The sequence below is a fragment of the Somniosus microcephalus genome, chromosome 5, assembly GCF_052327205.1.
Source record: "Somniosus microcephalus isolate GS21.2 chromosome 5, FLI_Smic_1.0, whole genome shotgun sequence".
In the NCBI taxonomy this organism is placed as follows: Eukaryota; Metazoa; Chordata; class Chondrichthyes; order Squaliformes; family Somniosidae; genus Somniosus; species Somniosus microcephalus.
The window spans coordinates 79716265-79734529 of NC_140991.1; the positions used below are offsets into that span (position 1 = coordinate 79716265).

Below are 18265 nucleotides of genomic sequence, written 5' to 3' on the forward strand. Positions count from 1 at the left end.
GAAAGGATCAGAAAGCCTCTCCAAAGACTGAATATATAAATGGACTATTTTCAGCTAACGTTGTATGTTAAAAGTGTTAATTGTAATTAGTTTGATATTTAATTGTTAAATGAGTGTTATGGTACTGTTAATCTAAAAGGGGAGGAATTGTAATGTATATACCTTTAAGGGGGGAACTACTTTTTACAGCTCATGTATACTGTAGTACCGGCAGTGACCACACCTGTATATAGCACTGAGTAGTAATCTGTACAGTTCAGTTCCAGAGTGAGCCACACTGAGTAAACACCTGTTGTACCGTTCTCCTGCAGTCTGTGTCTTACTACTGACGGACACAACAAAAATCATATCCAAAGCAATAAGTACAGCTGCCGACAAGTAAGTTTGTTAATGGTCTCTGCAGCTGACAGCAGAATAGGTAAACAAGCCCATGGTGCTCGGAAGATGAAGACTTAGTCAAAGCACAACAATCATTAATGCAATGATAGAATCACATCACAATCGCATTACTGTTTGTTAAACTGGTAAATTGTCTTGCAGTTCAGCAAGGTCCTGTTAACTTTATTGTATCTAATAATTCATGTTAAGTCATAACATTTTCTATTTAAGTCCACAAAAGTTTAATCATGTTAAGCTTTGTAATAAGTTTTACTGATATCTGATTCTGAACACTGGATGATTTTTTGCACATCATAAATATTCTTTTCAGGCTGTAGCAGACAATACAACCAATCATTTGGTTACCTGAAGAGTCCTGGTTGGCCCAACGTCTACCCTCATAATCTAGACTGTACAATCATTCTGCGAGCTCCAGGGAACCACAAAATCTCCCTCTTCTTTGATGCCTTTGACATCGAAGGCCTAGGTGGATGCAACAATGACTACTTAGAGGTGAGATAGCTACTTGTTATTTATCGTATTATTCAATAATTATTAGCCAGGAAATCAGGTAGTAGACAATTTCATTGCCTCCCCACTGCAATTGTGATCTGCTTAATTTTCCAACTGGTCTTTTTAGAGCTCCTTTTAATAGGCAATCCTATGCTAATTAAAAAGTAATTTGTGAGCAGTAAGAGTCAGCAACACTTCCTAGAAAGGGGCTTTGGAAAAGAGAACTGAGGTATTTCTAGTAGCTGTAACAAAAATTTCTCTCAAGTATTTCACAGCACTGCCCATGGCAGTAAAGGTGACCATGGTCCTGAACTGCCTTGTGTTCAGATACTTCCGAGCTTACCAAAAGGGACATCTGCAACATCAGTCAACCATCAGTGCAGAGATGCATCAAGCAGGTCAAAGGTGCTTTGTCTACCTATGCAAACAACTTTATTAGTTTACCCATGGAAAGCAACAACAGAATGAGAAGGTACTGCAATTCTTTCAGGCCACAAAATACTCTCCAAATTTCAGAGGAAATCGTGTGACTAAGTAGTCCCTTACACAGGATGTCATGGTATTCATGAACCACAAAGCCCAGCTGGTCAGGGCCATCAACACACAATCATTCAGGTGATTGCTACTTCCCAGGTATCAGTCAGACAGCAGTCACAATTCTTTCATTTTAATGCAATCCTCCATAACTGTTTTATTGGATGGAAAAAGTAGAATTGAGATGGCTCCTAGACAACCAAGGCGATCCTATATATGTGCTGGCCAATGGCACCCTTGTGAGAGCCACAGATAGAAAATGAACACATATATAACAACACCCATGACTCTACCAGGGCGAAAGTAGAAAAAATGATTGGTATCTTGAAGCAACGATTCAAATGCTTGAATGATTCAGGCGGCATCTTGGAATATAGAGTCTCCAAGATCATCACTGTAGACTGCAAGGTCTATCATTTTGCTATCCAAAGAAGCCTTACCATTGAGAAGGAGGCTCATCCACATACAAGACCAGATCAGGACACTGGCAATGATTTGGAGGATATCATTGCTGAAATACCTTTGCAGCTTGGAAGAGGCTTTGATATAGAAAGCATTCACCTAAATGCCTAATCACCCGATTAAACTAACCAGCCCATCCACATGCGCACTATGCAGTAGCCCAATACGGCTTCACCAACATTGTCCAATATACTACAACTGCTATGGATGCCCACCCTTTGATCTGCTGCTACCTTATTTTGCACCATCAGAAGTAAACTCTGAACAAAGTTTCAAAAATGTGCAACCAATTTATTTCCCTCAAGTGACCATTGTAGATGCATTTACGTTTTTTTCATCCTGATGCTTCCCTTGGTGACAATGGATGGTATGTCTTCTACAACCTATCCTACTGCTCGTTCTAGAGGCTTCCTCAATGGAAGACGTAAGTGAGGTGGCTGGTTTCTGGGTGTCACTGGAATCCTCTTGGGATTGACATGGCTCTATTTCTCCTTGTGCTGGGCCATAAGTCTGGCCACATCCACTGCTGCTGGTTGGTCCTGCCTCCTTTCTGAGGAAGTTCATAGAAGGTGCAGTAAGATAAGTTGTAGCAGACACACACCATCCGCCGATACCAAAGGAAGGCATCAGAATAAAAAGCAGTAAAAGGAGAGGAGGCGAACTGAATGAGACAAATTGGTATCGCTCTGAGAGATAGCAGCCTCATCCACGCCTACCTAGTCATGCCCTTGCTTCTGCTTGTCCCTCAGCTACTGATCTGCATTGGAGCAGGCCTCTGGGCAGCAGTGGTGTCTTCTTCTGTGACTAGAACCTGTGACTGGTTCTTGGAGTATAACTATAATAACAGAACAGGAATATATGTTAGAATTCTACCATGGTACCAACTCATATGTATGCCATGGTGTTGTGCTTAAGTATATGCATGTGAAAGTTGTTGAGTGAGTGCGCGTGTGAGTGAGTAGAGGAGAAGAAACAAAAGGAAAAATATGGTACTGGATCTCAGTTTAGGAAAGGATCCTAATTTCATCCTCTCATATTACCTTATGTTCTCATCACCAATGATTTTCAGAGCTGAGTCTTCAATGGCACTCGAAGGACTTCAATTTGTGAGGCCCTCCTTCAGTGTACTTCTGCTTCCTCTTACTATGTGATGCTTTGTCCTGAAAGCAAAGTAGTGTTGAGATATTGGCAGTCTCAAGAGAACATACAGTGACACTCAAGTACCTACCCTGCATCCCAGCATGTGTATAAGAAAATAAACAATGTTTTCTGAGCACACCTTTAATGATAAAAGGGTGGCAAGAGTTTCAGTGTGATTTGTAGCTGGAAAGTGTGCCTTGCTGTAGTACGGGTATACATGTTAAATAATCAAATAGCTGTAAGACGCTCGGAGTGTTTTGCACAGCCACAGGTTGAGAAGCCACTATTTATGCTGTGAATTCTTTACCCATCTACTTGTAAGAGGCATAGGGCTCAATTTTGTCAATGGGGAGCTTTTGGAGGCGGGATTTCCACTTTTTGGGTTGTAGTCCCGCCTCCATCAACTTGTGGCCAACCCATGCTACTTTCCCTTGATTGACCTTGTTAAGCCCGACCAGCGGGCTCAGCAGGCCAATTAAGGGACACCTGGTTACTGGTGACGTCAGCGATTGACATGTCATCTGTCAAGAGCTTTTGACAGATGAAAAATCAGCGTTTGACGGCTCTGTGAAGCTGTGAAACACGGACAATCTGTCTTCTAACTTGAGTCCTTCTACTCAGACTCAGTTAGAGAGCTCTCCAGACCAGAAAGCAGAGGCTGCCGCTTTTGACAGTTCAGCGGCCATTCTGCTTTCTGTGCCGGTGAGCTGAGGGACTACCGAGAACTGAAGGAAGGAAGCCTGCAGGAGAAAGTAAAGGTAAGTAAAACTTATTAAAACACTTTACACTTACCTCACACACTTACCTCTGCACACATGCACCCATCACTCACCTGCACAACGGACATCTCGACCCCTCCAACCTCTGCAGACCGACGGTCCGCCTTGCTAACTTGGCGTGATTTGGAGCCGTCGGACAGCCCACACTTCAGGGCTAAAAATAGGGATTAGGCAAAAAACTGCCTGTTAACTACCTGTTAACAGTCAGTTAATTGGCACTAATCCCCTTCCCGTCTCGGGGAGGCGGCTCCCAGCACATGTCGGGTACCCGCCTCCTGGGACATAGGCGGGTTGGGGGCGGGATGGGTTCCTGCCCCCCGATTCTGCAATTTTCCCACCATTCCCGCCTCCAAACCCACCTCTTCGGAGCTTGGAAAATCGAGCCCATAGTCTTAACTTGACAGATTTTCTGATGCCTGTAAACAACTTGCACAAATGTCTCCATGTTCTCTGTGTAGTGAAGTTGGCATATACTGTTGCTGCCACATCCTCAAAGCCATTCTGCACTTCTCACATATTGGTACGGTCATCTAAAATAGTGAAAGGAAACTTCCAGGCTTTACAAACTTTAAATCTGGCAAAAATGTACTTACCTTTAAGTGATTGCTACAGCATTAACACCACACATAATCCTGTACCCACCCCCGACACTGTGTGAGCTCCCAGCAGCAGGCTGATTTCATGGCAAGAGCTCATTGTAGATGCAGACTGAGGTCTAATCCAGATGTTACAGCACCAACAGCTGTGCACAATTTGGCTTTGTGTGAAGCCTGCTCTGCACCAATTCTGATCACTCTGCACTCAAAACTGAAAATCTACCCCAGTATTCAAAAATTCCTACTAGTGGGAAAGATATAGAGGAGCAAATTTGCAGGGGAATTACAAAGAGGTGCAAGAACTATAAAGTAGTGATAATGGTGGACTTCAAGTATCCTAATATGGACTGGGATAGTAATAGTGTAAAGGGCAGAGAGGGGGAAGAATTTCTGAAGTGTGTTCAGGAGAACTTTCTTGATCAGTACGTTTCTGGCCCAACGAGAAAGGAGGCATTGCTGGATCTGGTTCTGGGAAATCAGATGGATCAAGTTTCAGTAGGGGAACATTTAAGGAACAGTGATCATAATATCTTAAGTTTTAGGTTAGCTATGGAAAAGGACAAAGAGCAACCTAGAGTCAAATTACTTAACTGGAGGAGGGCCAATTTAATTGGGTTGAGAACAGAGCTGGCCCGGGTAAATTGGAATCAAAGATTGGCAGGCAAAACTGTAATCGAACAACGGGCTGCCTTTTAAAGAGGAGATGGTTCGGGTACAGTCGAGGTACATTCCCACGAGGGGGAAAGGTAGGGCAACCAAAGCCAGAGCTCCCTGGATGACGAAAGAGATAGAGAGTAAGATAAGCAGAAAAAAGGGACGTATGATGTCAGGTTGAGAATACAAGTGAGAACCAGGCTGAATACAGAAAGTTCAGAGGGGAAGTGAAAAAGGAAATAAGAGGGGCAAAGAGGGAGTATGAGAATAGATTGGCAGCAAACACAAAAATAAATCCAAAAGTCTTCTATAGGCATATAAATAGTAAATGGGTAGTAAGAGGAGGGGTGGGGCCGATTAGGGACAAAAAAGGAGACCTACGCATGGAGGCAGAGGGCATGGCTAAGATACTAAATGAGTACTTTGCATCTGTCTTTACCAAAGAAGAAGATGCTGCCAAAATCATATTGAAAGAGGAGGTAGTTGAGATATACTGGATGGGATAAAAAATGATCAAGAGGAGGTACTGGAAAGGCTGGCTGTACTTAAAGTAGATAGGTCACCAGGACCGGATGGGATGCATCCTAGGATGCTGAGGGAAGTAAAGGTGGAAATTGTGGAGGTACTGGCCATAATCTTCCAATCCTCCTTGGATACAGGGGTGGTGCCAGAGGACTGGAGAACTGCAAATGTTACAGCCTTGTTCAAAAAATGGTGTAAGGATAAATCCAGCAACTACAAACCAGTTAGCTTAACCTCGGTGGTGGGGAAGCTTTTAGAAATGTTAATCAAGCACAAAATTAACAGTCACTTGGACAAGTGTGGATTAATTAAGGGAAGCCAGCATGGATTTGTTAAAGGCAAATTGTGTTTAACCAACTTGATTGAATTTTTTGATGAGGCAACAGAGAGGGTTGATGAGGGCAATGTGGTGTACATGGACTTCCAAAAGGCATTTGATAAAGTGACACATAATGGACTTGTCAGCAAAACTGAAGCCCATGGAATAAAAGGGACAGTGGCAGCATGAATACGAAATTGGCTAAGTGACAGAAAGCAGAGTAGTGCTGAGCGGTTGTTTTTCGGACTGGAAGAAGGTATACAGTTGTGTTCCCCAGGGATCAGTACTAGGACCACTGCTTTTCTAGATATATATTAATGATTTTAACTTAGGTGTACAGGGCACTATTTCAAAATTTGAATGGGCGGACATGTGGCAGATGAAATTTCACGCAGAAAAGTGTGAAGTGATACATTTTGGTAGGAAGAACGAGGAGAGGCAATATAAACTAAAGGGTACAATTCTAATGGGGGTACAGGAACAGAGAGACCTGGGGTATATGTGCACAAATCGTTGAAGGTGACAGGACAGGTTGAGAAAGTGGTTAAAAAGGCATACAGGATCCTGGGCTTTATAAATCGAGGCACAGAGTACAAAAGCAAGGAAGTTATGATGAACCTTTATAAAACACTGGTTCGGCCACAGCTGGAGTATTGTGTCCAATTCTGGGCATGGCACTTTAGGAAGGATGTGAAGGATTTAGAGAGGGTGCAGAAAAGGATTTACAAGAATGGTTCCAGGGATGAGGGACTTCAGTTATGTGGATAGAATGGAGAAACTGTGGTTGTTCTCCTTAGAGTAGAGAAGATTGAGAGGAGATTTGATAGAGGTGTTCAAAATCATGAGAGATCTAGACAGAGCAGATAGAGAGAAACTGTTCCCATTGGTGGAAGGGTCGAGAACCAGAGGCCACAGATTTAAGGTGATTGGCAGAAGGTCCAAAGGCGACATGAGGAAAAATATTTTTATGCAGCGAGTGGTTATGATCTGGAATGCACTGCCTGAAAGGGTGGTGGAGGCAGACTCAATCACGGCTTTCAAAAGGGAATTGGATAAGTACCTGAAAGAAAAAAAATTGCAGGGCTACGGGAAAAGGGCGAGGGAGTGGGACTAGCTGAAGTGCTCTTGCAGACAGCCGGCATGGGCTCAACAGGCTGAATGGCCTCCTGCTGTGCTGTAACCATTCTATGTTTCTATGAACGTGGAAAACCAAATTGAAGGTAGGTTCTTTTATTTTTTGTGACTTATGGGGGTAGAAATTCGCCTAGGCCGATAGCGTAAAATGGGCGATATCGTATCGGCCGTCCATTATACTCCCCGCCTGATGTTCAGTTCCATTGACTTCAGTAGAACTGAATATCAAGCATTCAGTCCATTTAGCAGGACAAATTTTTAATAATTTCATGCAGACACTTAAGTACAGGAAAAGATTGAACTGTAATTGCTTACTTTTTATATGTTTCAGATACGAAATGGTACAGATAGTAATGGAAAAGTGCTTGGCAGGTTCTGTGGTACAATACTGCCTAATCCCATCTTCCCCAATTTCCATGCACTTACCCTGTATTTTAAAAGTGATGTCCCAACAAATCGCAATGGTTTTGAGATCACCTGGACATCTTCTCCAAATGGTAATTTGTAACAATATTTTATCATTTCATATGCAGCACGTAATAAAATATCTGTTAAATTCCAATAGCAATCACTTTGCCAAAAGATTAATTCATTCTGCAGTGTTATATATGTCAGTCACTGAATTTCAGTCATCAATTGTAAATTAGGGCCGACTTTCCTCTGCCCTGCTCTCAAATGGCACCAGAAAAATGGGTGCAATGCAGAGGGAAAATGGGCAATAATCCTTTGCTCCCAGTCTGTTCCTGAATAGCACTGCATTCTTCCTTTTTGGCTTTTCTGGTGGCTGCACCTAGCTCCACCTGAAGAGAGCATAGTAATGTAAATCACACGCAAAGTAAATGTCAGGTGGCTTGGTGCAATGAGATACCGGGTGCAGATGGCTGGGATGCCAGCACCCCAAGCAAGAGTTCAGATAGACTGCCCCCCTAAAAACCTGGCCTTGCTACTTCCGGAGCTGTGGTTGAGATGTTATCTTCTTAAAGGACAGGCTAGTATTGTCAAAAAAGGGATTTCTTTTGACTTTTTAAATTTAAAAAATGAGCTATTTGGAGGTGGACGAGGGAAAACAATGACAAGACCTCTCCTGAGCCACTAATAACTGTTTCTCTGTCACACCTCCTCCTGACCCATAAAACTACTCCATGCTACCTGGAAAAAAAAAGCAAAGCCTCACAGTTAAACCAGCTCCCTCCTCCTATTTCCGCAATATCACTCTTCAAACCCACATTTGCTTTGCCTGTTCCGCCATGGTGTTGCCCCTTTACCAGCTCCCACCAAGACAGACTGTAGGGGTGGGCTGGACTCCTGCTTGGGGTGCTGCTGGCATTCCAGTCATGGCACAACACCACAAGCTCCTTTACAACAGATGAGGGGGTCGAGTTTCCGCTCGTTTATGCCAGTAATGTCAGTACAATCTAGGAAGAATGGGCTGAACCAGCGCAAAAGATCAGGGAATTTTAAACGCAAGTGAGTTACGTACAAAACCATTTACGTTCGTGTTTTCCACGATCTTTTACGTTGGTTTAAGATCCAATTTGCCGGATCAGGCCACAGCCCCAGGTCGAAATTGCGAGATTCCACCGATTGCGTTGTTTTGGGAAGGCTCTTCAAATTGTGCTCATTTTCTTAGGCACACATGACACTAGTACGCATGTTTTAAAAGTTTTTTCATATCAAAAAAATTTAATTTGCTAAGAAACTGACTAGTATACCACCAATTAAACTATTAATTGGTTTAGTATAGTTTTTTAAGTAACTTTCAGTGATTTCAAGTCAGTTGCTCACCAGTGGAGGACTGGACACCCTTATTAAAAATGCTTATTTTTGGTGATAAACCCATTTTCAGCTGTAATAATAAAACTGCACCAGATACCACTCTTAAATACATCAAGGGAATACTTTGTAATGGAAGAAAAAGAAAAGAATCAATTACGCTGCCCGATTGCACTGGTTAATTGAAGATTTTACGTTTGTGATTATGCAAATGAATTTTATTGGAAACTTGAACTGTTGAATGCATTCTGGGCACAATTTCCTGATTGCACCCAAAGCAGAAACTCTACCCCAATATCTTCAAATGTGAAGTCTACCAACATGCAAATCACAGCTTATAGCAGGCATAAGTGGATTTAAAAACTTACTATTAGTCATCAGAAGCTGTCCACATGAAAACCATTACCTGTCACATTCTACATCCTTCAGGCTCTTTCATGAAGCTTTTATTTGGCCTGCACCTTTAAAGTTACTGCTACCTTGAAGGTGCAGGCAGTGCCCTGTTAGATATAAACACAGAAAAATAGGAGCAGGAGTAGGCCATTCGGCCCTTCGAGCCTGCTCCGCCATTCATAAGAACATAAGAACATAAGAAATAGGAGCAGGAGTAGGCCAATTGGCCCCTCGAGCCTGCTCCGCCATTCAATAAGATCATGGCTGATCTGATCCTAACCGCCAATCCACTATCACAGAACCATCTCCTGAATCTAACAGAATTAGACACACGAAATAGGAGCAGGATCAGGCTACACGGCCCCTGGGCCCGCTCCGCTACCCACAGGGCCATGACCATTCCGAACCTAGACTCATGTCCAAATTCCTGCCCACTCCCCGTAACCCTTAATTCCCTTTACTTCTAGGAAACTGTCTATTTCTGTTTTAAATTTATGTAATGATGTAGCTTCTACAGCTTTTTGGGGCAGCATATTCCATGGACCTACCACCCTCTGAGTGAAGTAGTTCCTCCTCATCTCAGTTTTGAAAGAGCAGCCCCTTATTCTAAGACTATGCCCCCTAGTTCTAGTTTCACTCATCATCGGGAACATCTTCCCCGCATCCACCCGATCCAACCCCTTCACAATCTTATATGTTTCAATAAGATCGCCTCTCATTCTTCTAAACTCCAATGAGTAGAGTCCCAATCTACTCAACCTCTCCTCATATGTCCATCCCCTCATCCCCGGGATTAACCGAGTGAACCTTCTTTGTACTGACTCGAGAGCAAGTATGTCCTTTCTTAAGTATGGACACCAAAACTGTACGCAGTATTCCAGGTGCGGTCTCACCAATACCTTGTACAACTGAAGCAATACCTCCCTATTTTTATATTCTATCCCCCTAGCAATGAAAGCCAACATTCCATTGGCCTTCTCAATCACTTGCTGCACCTGCATACTAACCTTTTGAGTTTCGTGCACCATGACCCCCAGATCCCTTCGTACTTCAGTACTTTCCAGTTTCTTGCCATTAAGATAATAACTTGCTCTACGATTTTTCCTGCCAAAGTGCATAACCTCACACTTTCCAGTATTGTATTCCATCTGCCAAATCTCTGCCCACTTACCTAGCCTGTCTATGTCCCCTTGCAGGTTTTTTATGTCCTCCTCACTCACTACTTTCCCTCCCATCTTAGTATCATCTGCAAACTTTGATATGTTACACTCGGTCCCCTCCTCCAAATCGTTAATATAGATTGTAAAGAGTTGGGGACCCAGCACTGACCCCTGCGGAACACCACTAGTTACTAATTGCCAGTCTGAGAATGAACCATTTATCCCAACTCTCTGCCTTCTGTTAGATAGCCAATCCTCTATCCATGCTAGAATATTACCCCCAATCCTGTGATTTTTTATCTTAAGCAATAATCTTTTGTGTGGCACCTTGTCAAATGCCTTTTGGAAGTCTAAATACACTACGTCCACTGGTTCCCCTTTATCCACCCTATATGTTACTTCCTCAAAGAACTCCAGCAAATTTGTCAAACATGACTTTCCCTTCATAAAACCATGCTGACTTTGTCCTATTAAATTATGATTATCCAAATGTCCTGTTACTGTCTCCTTAATAATGGACTCCAAAATTTTCCTACCACAGATGTTAGGCTAACCGGTCTATAGTTTCCAGCCTTCTGTCTACTGCCCTTTTTAAATAAGGGTGTTACATTAGCAGTTTTCCAGTCTGCCGGGACCTTTGCCGAGTCCAGGGAGTTTTGGAAAATTATTACCAATGCATCCACAATCCCTACCGCCACTTCCCTCAAGACCCTAGGATGTAAGCCATCAGGTCCAGGTGATTTATCCGCCTTGAGTCCCATTATTTTACCGAGTACCACTTCCTTAGTGATTTTGATCATGTTTAGCTCCTCCCCCCCTTTAGCCCCCTGTTTGTCCAGTGTTGGGATATTCTTAGTGTCTTCTACTGTAAAGACTGATATAAAATATTCATTCAGTGTTTTTGCCATCTCCATATTTCCCACCATTAATTTCCCGGTCTCATCCTCTAAGGGACCAACATTTACTTTAGCCACCCTTTTTCTTTTTATATAACTATAAAAACTCTTACTATCTGTTTTTATATTTTTTGCTAATTTACTTTCATAATCTATCTTCCCTTTCTTAATCAATCTTTTTGTTATTTTTTGCTGTCTTTTAAAGTTTTCCCAATCCTCTATCCTCCCACTAGATTTGGCTACCTTATATGCCCTTGTTTTTAGTCGAATACTATCCTTAATTTCTTTACTTAGCCATGGATGGCTGTCTTTTCTTTTATGATTTTCTTTCATTCAATATGATCATGGCTGACCCTCTATCTCAATACCATATTCCCGCTCTCTCCCCATACCCCTTGATGCCTTTTGTGTCTAGAAATCTGTCTATCTCCTTCTTAAATATATTCAGTGACTTGGCCTCCACAGCCTTCTGTGGTAGAGAATTCCATAGGTTCACCACCCTCTGAGTGAAGAAATTTCTCCTCATCGCAGTCCTAAATGTCCTACCCCATACCCTGAGATTGTGACCCCTCATTCTAGACCCCCCAGCCAGGGGAAACATCCTCCCTGCATCCAGTCTGTCTAGTCCTGTCAGAATTTTATATGTTTCAATGACAGCCCTTCTCATTCTTCTAAACTCTAGCGAATACAGGCCTAGTCGACCCAATCTCTCCTCATACGGCAGTCCTGTTGTCCAATTTGTTGCTCCAATAGAATGACCTGCTGTGTGCCCAGTGTGTGCCTGTGATATACAAATCAGGTCTGATGGGAAGATCGAGCTCCTGGTGCAGGCTATTTCAGGTGAACTACTCCTGAATTGCTCCCAGACAGTACCAAGAGAAGAATATTGGCCCTTAAATTTTCTGCACTCGAGGGCTGCTTGACAGAGTTATCCCCATAGATAACATAGAAGATAGGAGCAGGAGTAGGCCATTCGGCCCTTCGAGCCGCCATTCAATGAGATCATGGCTGATCATCCAAATTCAGTACCCTGTCCCTGCCTTCTCCCCATATCCCTTGATCCCTTTAGCCTTAAGAAATATATCCAACTCTTTTTTGAATATATTTAATGAACTGGCCTCCACCACCCTCTGTGGCAGAGAATTCCACAGGTTCACCACTCTCTGGGTGAAGAAATTCCTCCTCATTTCAGTCCTAAATGGCTTACCCCTTATCCTTAGACTATGACCCCTGGTTCTGGACTCCCTGGCCATCATAAACATCCTTCCTGCATCTAGTCTGTCCAGGCCTGACAGAATTTTATGGGTTTCGATGAGATCCCCTCTCAATCTTAACAGGGAACAATCAATGCGTATGAAGTCATAGTACACTTTTGTGTGATATAAATGAATCAACTGATTCTATATTTAGCTGCGATTAAACATAGATCATACATGTCAATTCTCAGTTGCAATCTTTTAACTGTTTACTATAATATTGTGCAGAAAAATGTTTGTATGTTGGGGTTATTATGAATATAATGCAGATCTTACTGAAATGCAATGTCCAAACAGGTAACTTTTTGCTCTGTGGTTCCTTTCTCCTATATAGGCTGTGGTGGAACACTATTTGGTTCCAGTGGGTCTGTTTATAGTCCTAATTATCCTGCCACCTATGACAACAATACCGACTGTGAGTGGATAATTGTGGCACCAATAGGACGAGTAGTAACAATAAACTTCATATTCTTTAATATTAATGATCCTGGTGACTGTATCAAAAATTATTTGAGGCTGTATGATGGACCGGATTCCAGCTCGCCACCCATCGGACCATTCTGTGGAGCGGTATGTGGAAAGAGTGCTTGTTCATAAATAAATTCATTTTCTGTCACATTTTTCATTATTTTTTTTATGCACCAAAATCGTCTTTTTATTTGAGGGAGAGGACGAGCTTAAGAAACCAAATATCTATCGCATAAAATGTTTTATAGTTTAACAGCAAAGTTGTAGAAATTACGTTATATTGTGCCCTACAGAATAAACAGCTTCAGTAAGTTATTGGCCCAGATTTTGTGGTAAAAATAATGGTGCGTCTATTTGCGCTCACCATTACTATGGAGTAAATCGGACAGCAACTTCCGGCGACTGCACCTGCACAGTTAAACGCAGAAATCAGGAAGTTGCTGTCCGAGTTGCCCTGCTCCTCCAGAAGCTTCGCTACAAGGCTATCTTACCCAGAGTCTCACCATTGAAACACATTTAAAGATGTGAAGTTGCTTTTCTTACCCACTGAACACGCCAAAAAAAGTTAGGCTTGTCTATTCAAGGATAAGTGAATTTTTAACAGTGTGATAAGTCTTACTGTCAAACAACTTCTCTGGCACTGAAAATTTACTTTTACTAGTGTGGAGTCTCATTCAGTGTTCCCTGTAATTATTTTTGGTGCTGCGCAACCCTTTTAAGGGGATGTGCGGGCCATTCAAAATACCGCACATGCGTGGTATTTGCATTGAAAAGCCAGCAAGTCGGCTGCGCAAGTTTCCTGGAGTGCAGCTTAAAGGGAACATTGGTCTCATTCCTTCAGATTTTAATTATTGTTGGAGATTTTTTTTAATTAAAAAAATATTTTTAAAAATATATTTGTCTCTTTTATCTCTCTTAATCATATCTTTCTTTCCCTCTCTTTATTTTGCTTTCTGTAGATGATTTTTCATTGAATTAGCTATTCTAACTTACACTTCCTGGTTCAGATACTGCATGCCTCAGTAAGGATTCTTCAATCTGATTGGTTAAGGAGATACACAGTTGCTTAGTACGATAGCAAAATACTTCAGATGCAGATGCTGGCATGGCTGACCCTTTCTCCAACTTCCAGAATTCCCATTCTACCTGGACCCCTCCCCCTGGCCTCTTACCCTCTCTAGATCTTTTAATCGCTAACTGCCGCCATGACATCGGACATCTCCATTTCTCTGCTCCCCTCACTCACTCCAACCTACCTCCCGCTGAACTTCCAGCACTCCATTCTCTCAGATCCAACCCTGACATTGTCATTAAACCTGCTGACAAGGGGGGGGCTGTTGTTGTTTGGCGAACCGACCTCTACCTAGCGGAAGCTGAACGCCAACTCTCCGACACCTCCTCCTACCTCCACCTGGGCCATGACCCCACTACCGAACATCAAACCACCGTTTCCAAGACTGTCACTGACCTCATCTCCTCTGGAGATCTTCCCCCCGCGGCCACCAACCTCATAGTTCCCCAACCCCGCACAGCCCACTTCTACCTCCTTCCCAAGATCCACAAACAAGACTGCCCTGGTAGACCCATCATTTCAGCCTGTTCTTGCCCCACGGAACTTATCTCTTCCTATCTCGACTCTATCTTTTCTCCCCTTGTCCAGTCTCTTCCCACCTACATCCACGACTCTTCAGACGCCCTCCGCCACTTTAACAGTTTCCAGTTTCCTGGCCCCAACCGCCTCCTTTTCACCATGGACGTACAATCCCTCTACACCTCCATCCCCCACCAGGATGGCCTGAGGGCGCTCCGCTTCTTCCTTGAACAGAGGCCTGACCAGTCCCCATCCATCACCACCCTCCTCCGCCTGGCTGAACTTGTTCTCACATTGAACAACTTCTCCTTTGACTCCACTCATTTCCTCCAAATCAAAGGTGTTGCTATGGGTACCCGCATGGGTCCTAGCTATGCCTGCCTTTTCGTGGGATATGTGGAACACTCTTTCTTCCAGTCCTCCTCAGGTCCCCTCCCGCACCTCTTTTTCCGGTACATTGATGACTGTATCGGTGCCATTTCCTGCTCTCGCCCTGAACTAGACAATTTCATTCACTTTGCCTCCAATTTCCACCCTTCCTCACCTTCACATGGTCCATCTCCGACTCTTCCCTTCCCTTCCTCGACTTCTCCATCTCCATCTCTGGGGATAGGTTATTGACCAACATTCACTACAAGCCCACTGACTCCCACAGCTACCTGGACTACACTTCCTCCCACCCCGCCTCCTGTAAGGACTCTATTCCATTCTCCCAGTTTCTCCATCTCCGCCGCATCTGCTCCGACGATGCCACCTTCCACACCAGTGCTTCCGACATGTCTTCCTTTTTCCTCAACCAAGGATTCCCCTCTACCATGGTTGACACGGCCCTCGACCGTGTCCATTCTATCTCCCGCACTTCTGTCCTCACCCCTGCCCCTCCCTCCCGGAACCACGATAGGGTTCCCCTTGTCCTCACCTTTCACTCCACCAGCCTCCACATTCAACGGACCATCCTCCGCCATTTCCGCCACCTCCAACGTGATCCCACCACCAAATGCATCTTCCCCTCCCCTCCCCTTTCAGCATTCCGTCGGGACTGCTCCCTCCGAGACACCCTAGTCCACTCCTCTATCACCCCCAGCACCCCTTCCCCTTCGCCCGGCACCTTCCCATGCAAGCGCAGATGCAACACCTGCCCTTATACCCCCCCCCTTCCCACTGTCCAGGGCCCCAAACACCCCTTCCAGGTGAAACAGCGATTTACTTGTACTTCTTGCAATCTAGTATACTGTATTCGCTGCTCACAATGTGGTTTCCTCTACATTGGGGAGACCAAACGCAGATTAGGTGACCGCTTTGCGGAACACCTCCGTTCAGTCCGTAAGGATGACCCCGAGCTTCCGGTCGCCTGTCATTTTAATTCACTGCTCCATTCCCACTCAGACCTCACCATACTCGGGCTTTTGCATTGTTCCACGGAAGCTCAGTATAAGCTCGAGGAACAGCACCTCATCTTCCGATTAGGCACTTTACAGCCTTCCGGACTCAATATCGAGTTCAACAATTTCAGATCATAACCTCGGCCCCCATTACATTTTTACTTATATTTTTTATCCACACCTTTGTTTTGGCCCTCCCCCCCTTTTTTTTCTCTCCCACATGGCAGCTGTCTCCCATTCTGCCAGCGCATTTCACACCTAATCTAGAGCCGTCTTTTGTCTCCACTAGTCCTACCACCATCTCGTCTTGTTTTGAATACCTCTTAATGTCTCTTCACTTCTCTTTTGTTCTCTCCCAGCCGCCAAACTGGCTTTTTAATCTGTTTCATTTCCTGTGCTTTTTCAGTCTTGACAAAAGGTTTTGACCTGCAACGTTGACTCTCTTTCTCTCTCCACAGATGTTGCCTGGTCTGCTGAGTTTTTCCAGCATTTTCTGTTGTTACACAGTTGCTTACCCTGTTCACACAGGTCCCAGATCCCCTGTAGAGGGCACCGTTCATTTGCCGTTGACCACAAAATCTGGGCCAATATAATTTCACAAACATGGGCACCTACTGAGGATGATACTCATCCAGTAGATGGACTCAGTTGAATAATACATTGCAGGTTTACTTTTATCTCACTGGCTAATGTGTCCATATTAAATGCCTGTCTGCACTATTGTAACGTAATCATCAACCCCCTTGTTATAAATGGTTTGGCAAATGCATTAAAATAAATCAACCAAAGTGTCAAAGTTAGTGTGCAAAGGGAATTAAACCACCTACTGTGTTATGGCTTCAGTTCTGTCCATTGGCTAAATAGTTTATCCAAATGGTGCCTCACATATTTTCCACATGTACTATATGAGTATAAATGAACAATTAAAAAAAAATGTAAACACAAGTGAGAGAAAAATGATTGATTTACCTTTGGAGATAGAAAGAAACTTTGAAGAACCTTTTACAGGTGAGTAAATTAGTTTGGTCGAGTTCTCGATAGAAGCTGGACGGTAGAAAACATGATTTGATGGGGTGAGAATGGCCTTTGGTCATTTCATGCTTTATTACTTCTTGTTCTTTATGTATTATTTGATCTGTAAGCACACATGGTGCATTTGTACTCACAGTATCTTATCCTCTCTTTTCTTATAGGAAAGTAACATTGCTCCTTTCACTTCTGCATCTTACCGTGTGTTTGTGAAATTTCATGCTGAATATGCAGTTAAACCCTCTGGATTCAGAATAACCTGGACCAGTTAAATTATGTGTGAAGAATAAATTAATACTTACAATATGTATTAGAATGCTACTGTTTTACTTCACTTAAATTGTTTAGTTTAAAAATTATTATATAGTACAGTGTGACTTTTGTAGTGGCTAAAGATGAGTGCACCAGAAATTTGCCAAATTAGTTCACAAATCTTACTTTGCAACAGTTGTAAAAGTGTAAATAATTGTTTATTTGTAGAAAAGCCAGGACATTTTTGATAGCTTTAGCAGGTTCTAGAATATTATTCTAAGTAACAGAAGGAGAAAGTATTGTCATTGTAAAGAGGGGGTCAGTATGAGAGAGAATAGAATGGAGGAAACAGACAGAATTACTGAAAGTTAGATATAGAGTTCAGAAGTACATACATGGGACTAATGTGAATAAAGGAAAATGGATGTTGTAAAGTTAACTAGTAAATAATTTGTGAAAGGAGGAAAGCGCGTGGCACAGATAGTTGGGTTGCAATGGAGTTAAATGTCAAGGGTAGTATTTTGTATCAATGGGAGAAAAACACAAATAATTGTTTATTGCTGGCAACATAAAGAAGACCTGCTTTATTCTCTGGAATCTATGTACAGAATGTAAAATTGTCATGAATTTTGCTTCCATGCTGGTGTAGAGTTTGTAATGTTGAAATATAATGTTCGTAATAGAATAAAGAATCATGTAAAGCTAAGTGTAATTGACTGATGTTTATATTTATTGAATACCATTAAATGAAAGATAGGTTCCCTGTGAAGCTTGATTAATAAAGAGAAAGGAACATCTTAAATCATTGCCATAATTATTATTCGTACCAACATCTAGTTGTATATAGTGTATGAAAATAAAAACCATTTTCAGTTGGCTGTATGTATATACACATTTTAAAATGTCTTCCCATTAAGAGGAAAAAAATGTGCATTACATTAATATCCTGTCATTGCTGGAAATTAGGTTCCTGGGACAGATGGAATGAAAGGTCTAGATTTTCCTCAATGGAAGTGTCCTCACCTGTTTGTTGG

At 42.8% G+C, this 18265-nt stretch overlaps 1 protein-coding gene across 1 annotated transcript in view; it reads left to right on the forward strand.

Annotated features, from left to right (window-relative positions):
- Window positions 1-17937, forward strand: part of cubn (cubilin (intrinsic factor-cobalamin receptor)) — a 447009-nt gene extending 429072 nt beyond the window's left edge. The window contains exons 56-59 of the mRNA XM_085987872.1: window positions 710-891; window positions 7363-7528; window positions 12844-13079; window positions 17144-17937. Coding sequence (XP_085843998.1) covers window positions 710-891; window positions 7363-7528; window positions 12844-13079; window positions 17144-17251 — 692 coding nt within the window. The 3' untranslated portion in view covers window positions 17252-17937. The remainder of the gene's footprint in view (window positions 1-709; window positions 892-7362; window positions 7529-12843; window positions 13080-17143) is intronic.
- Window positions 17938-18265: the final 328 nt, after the last annotated feature.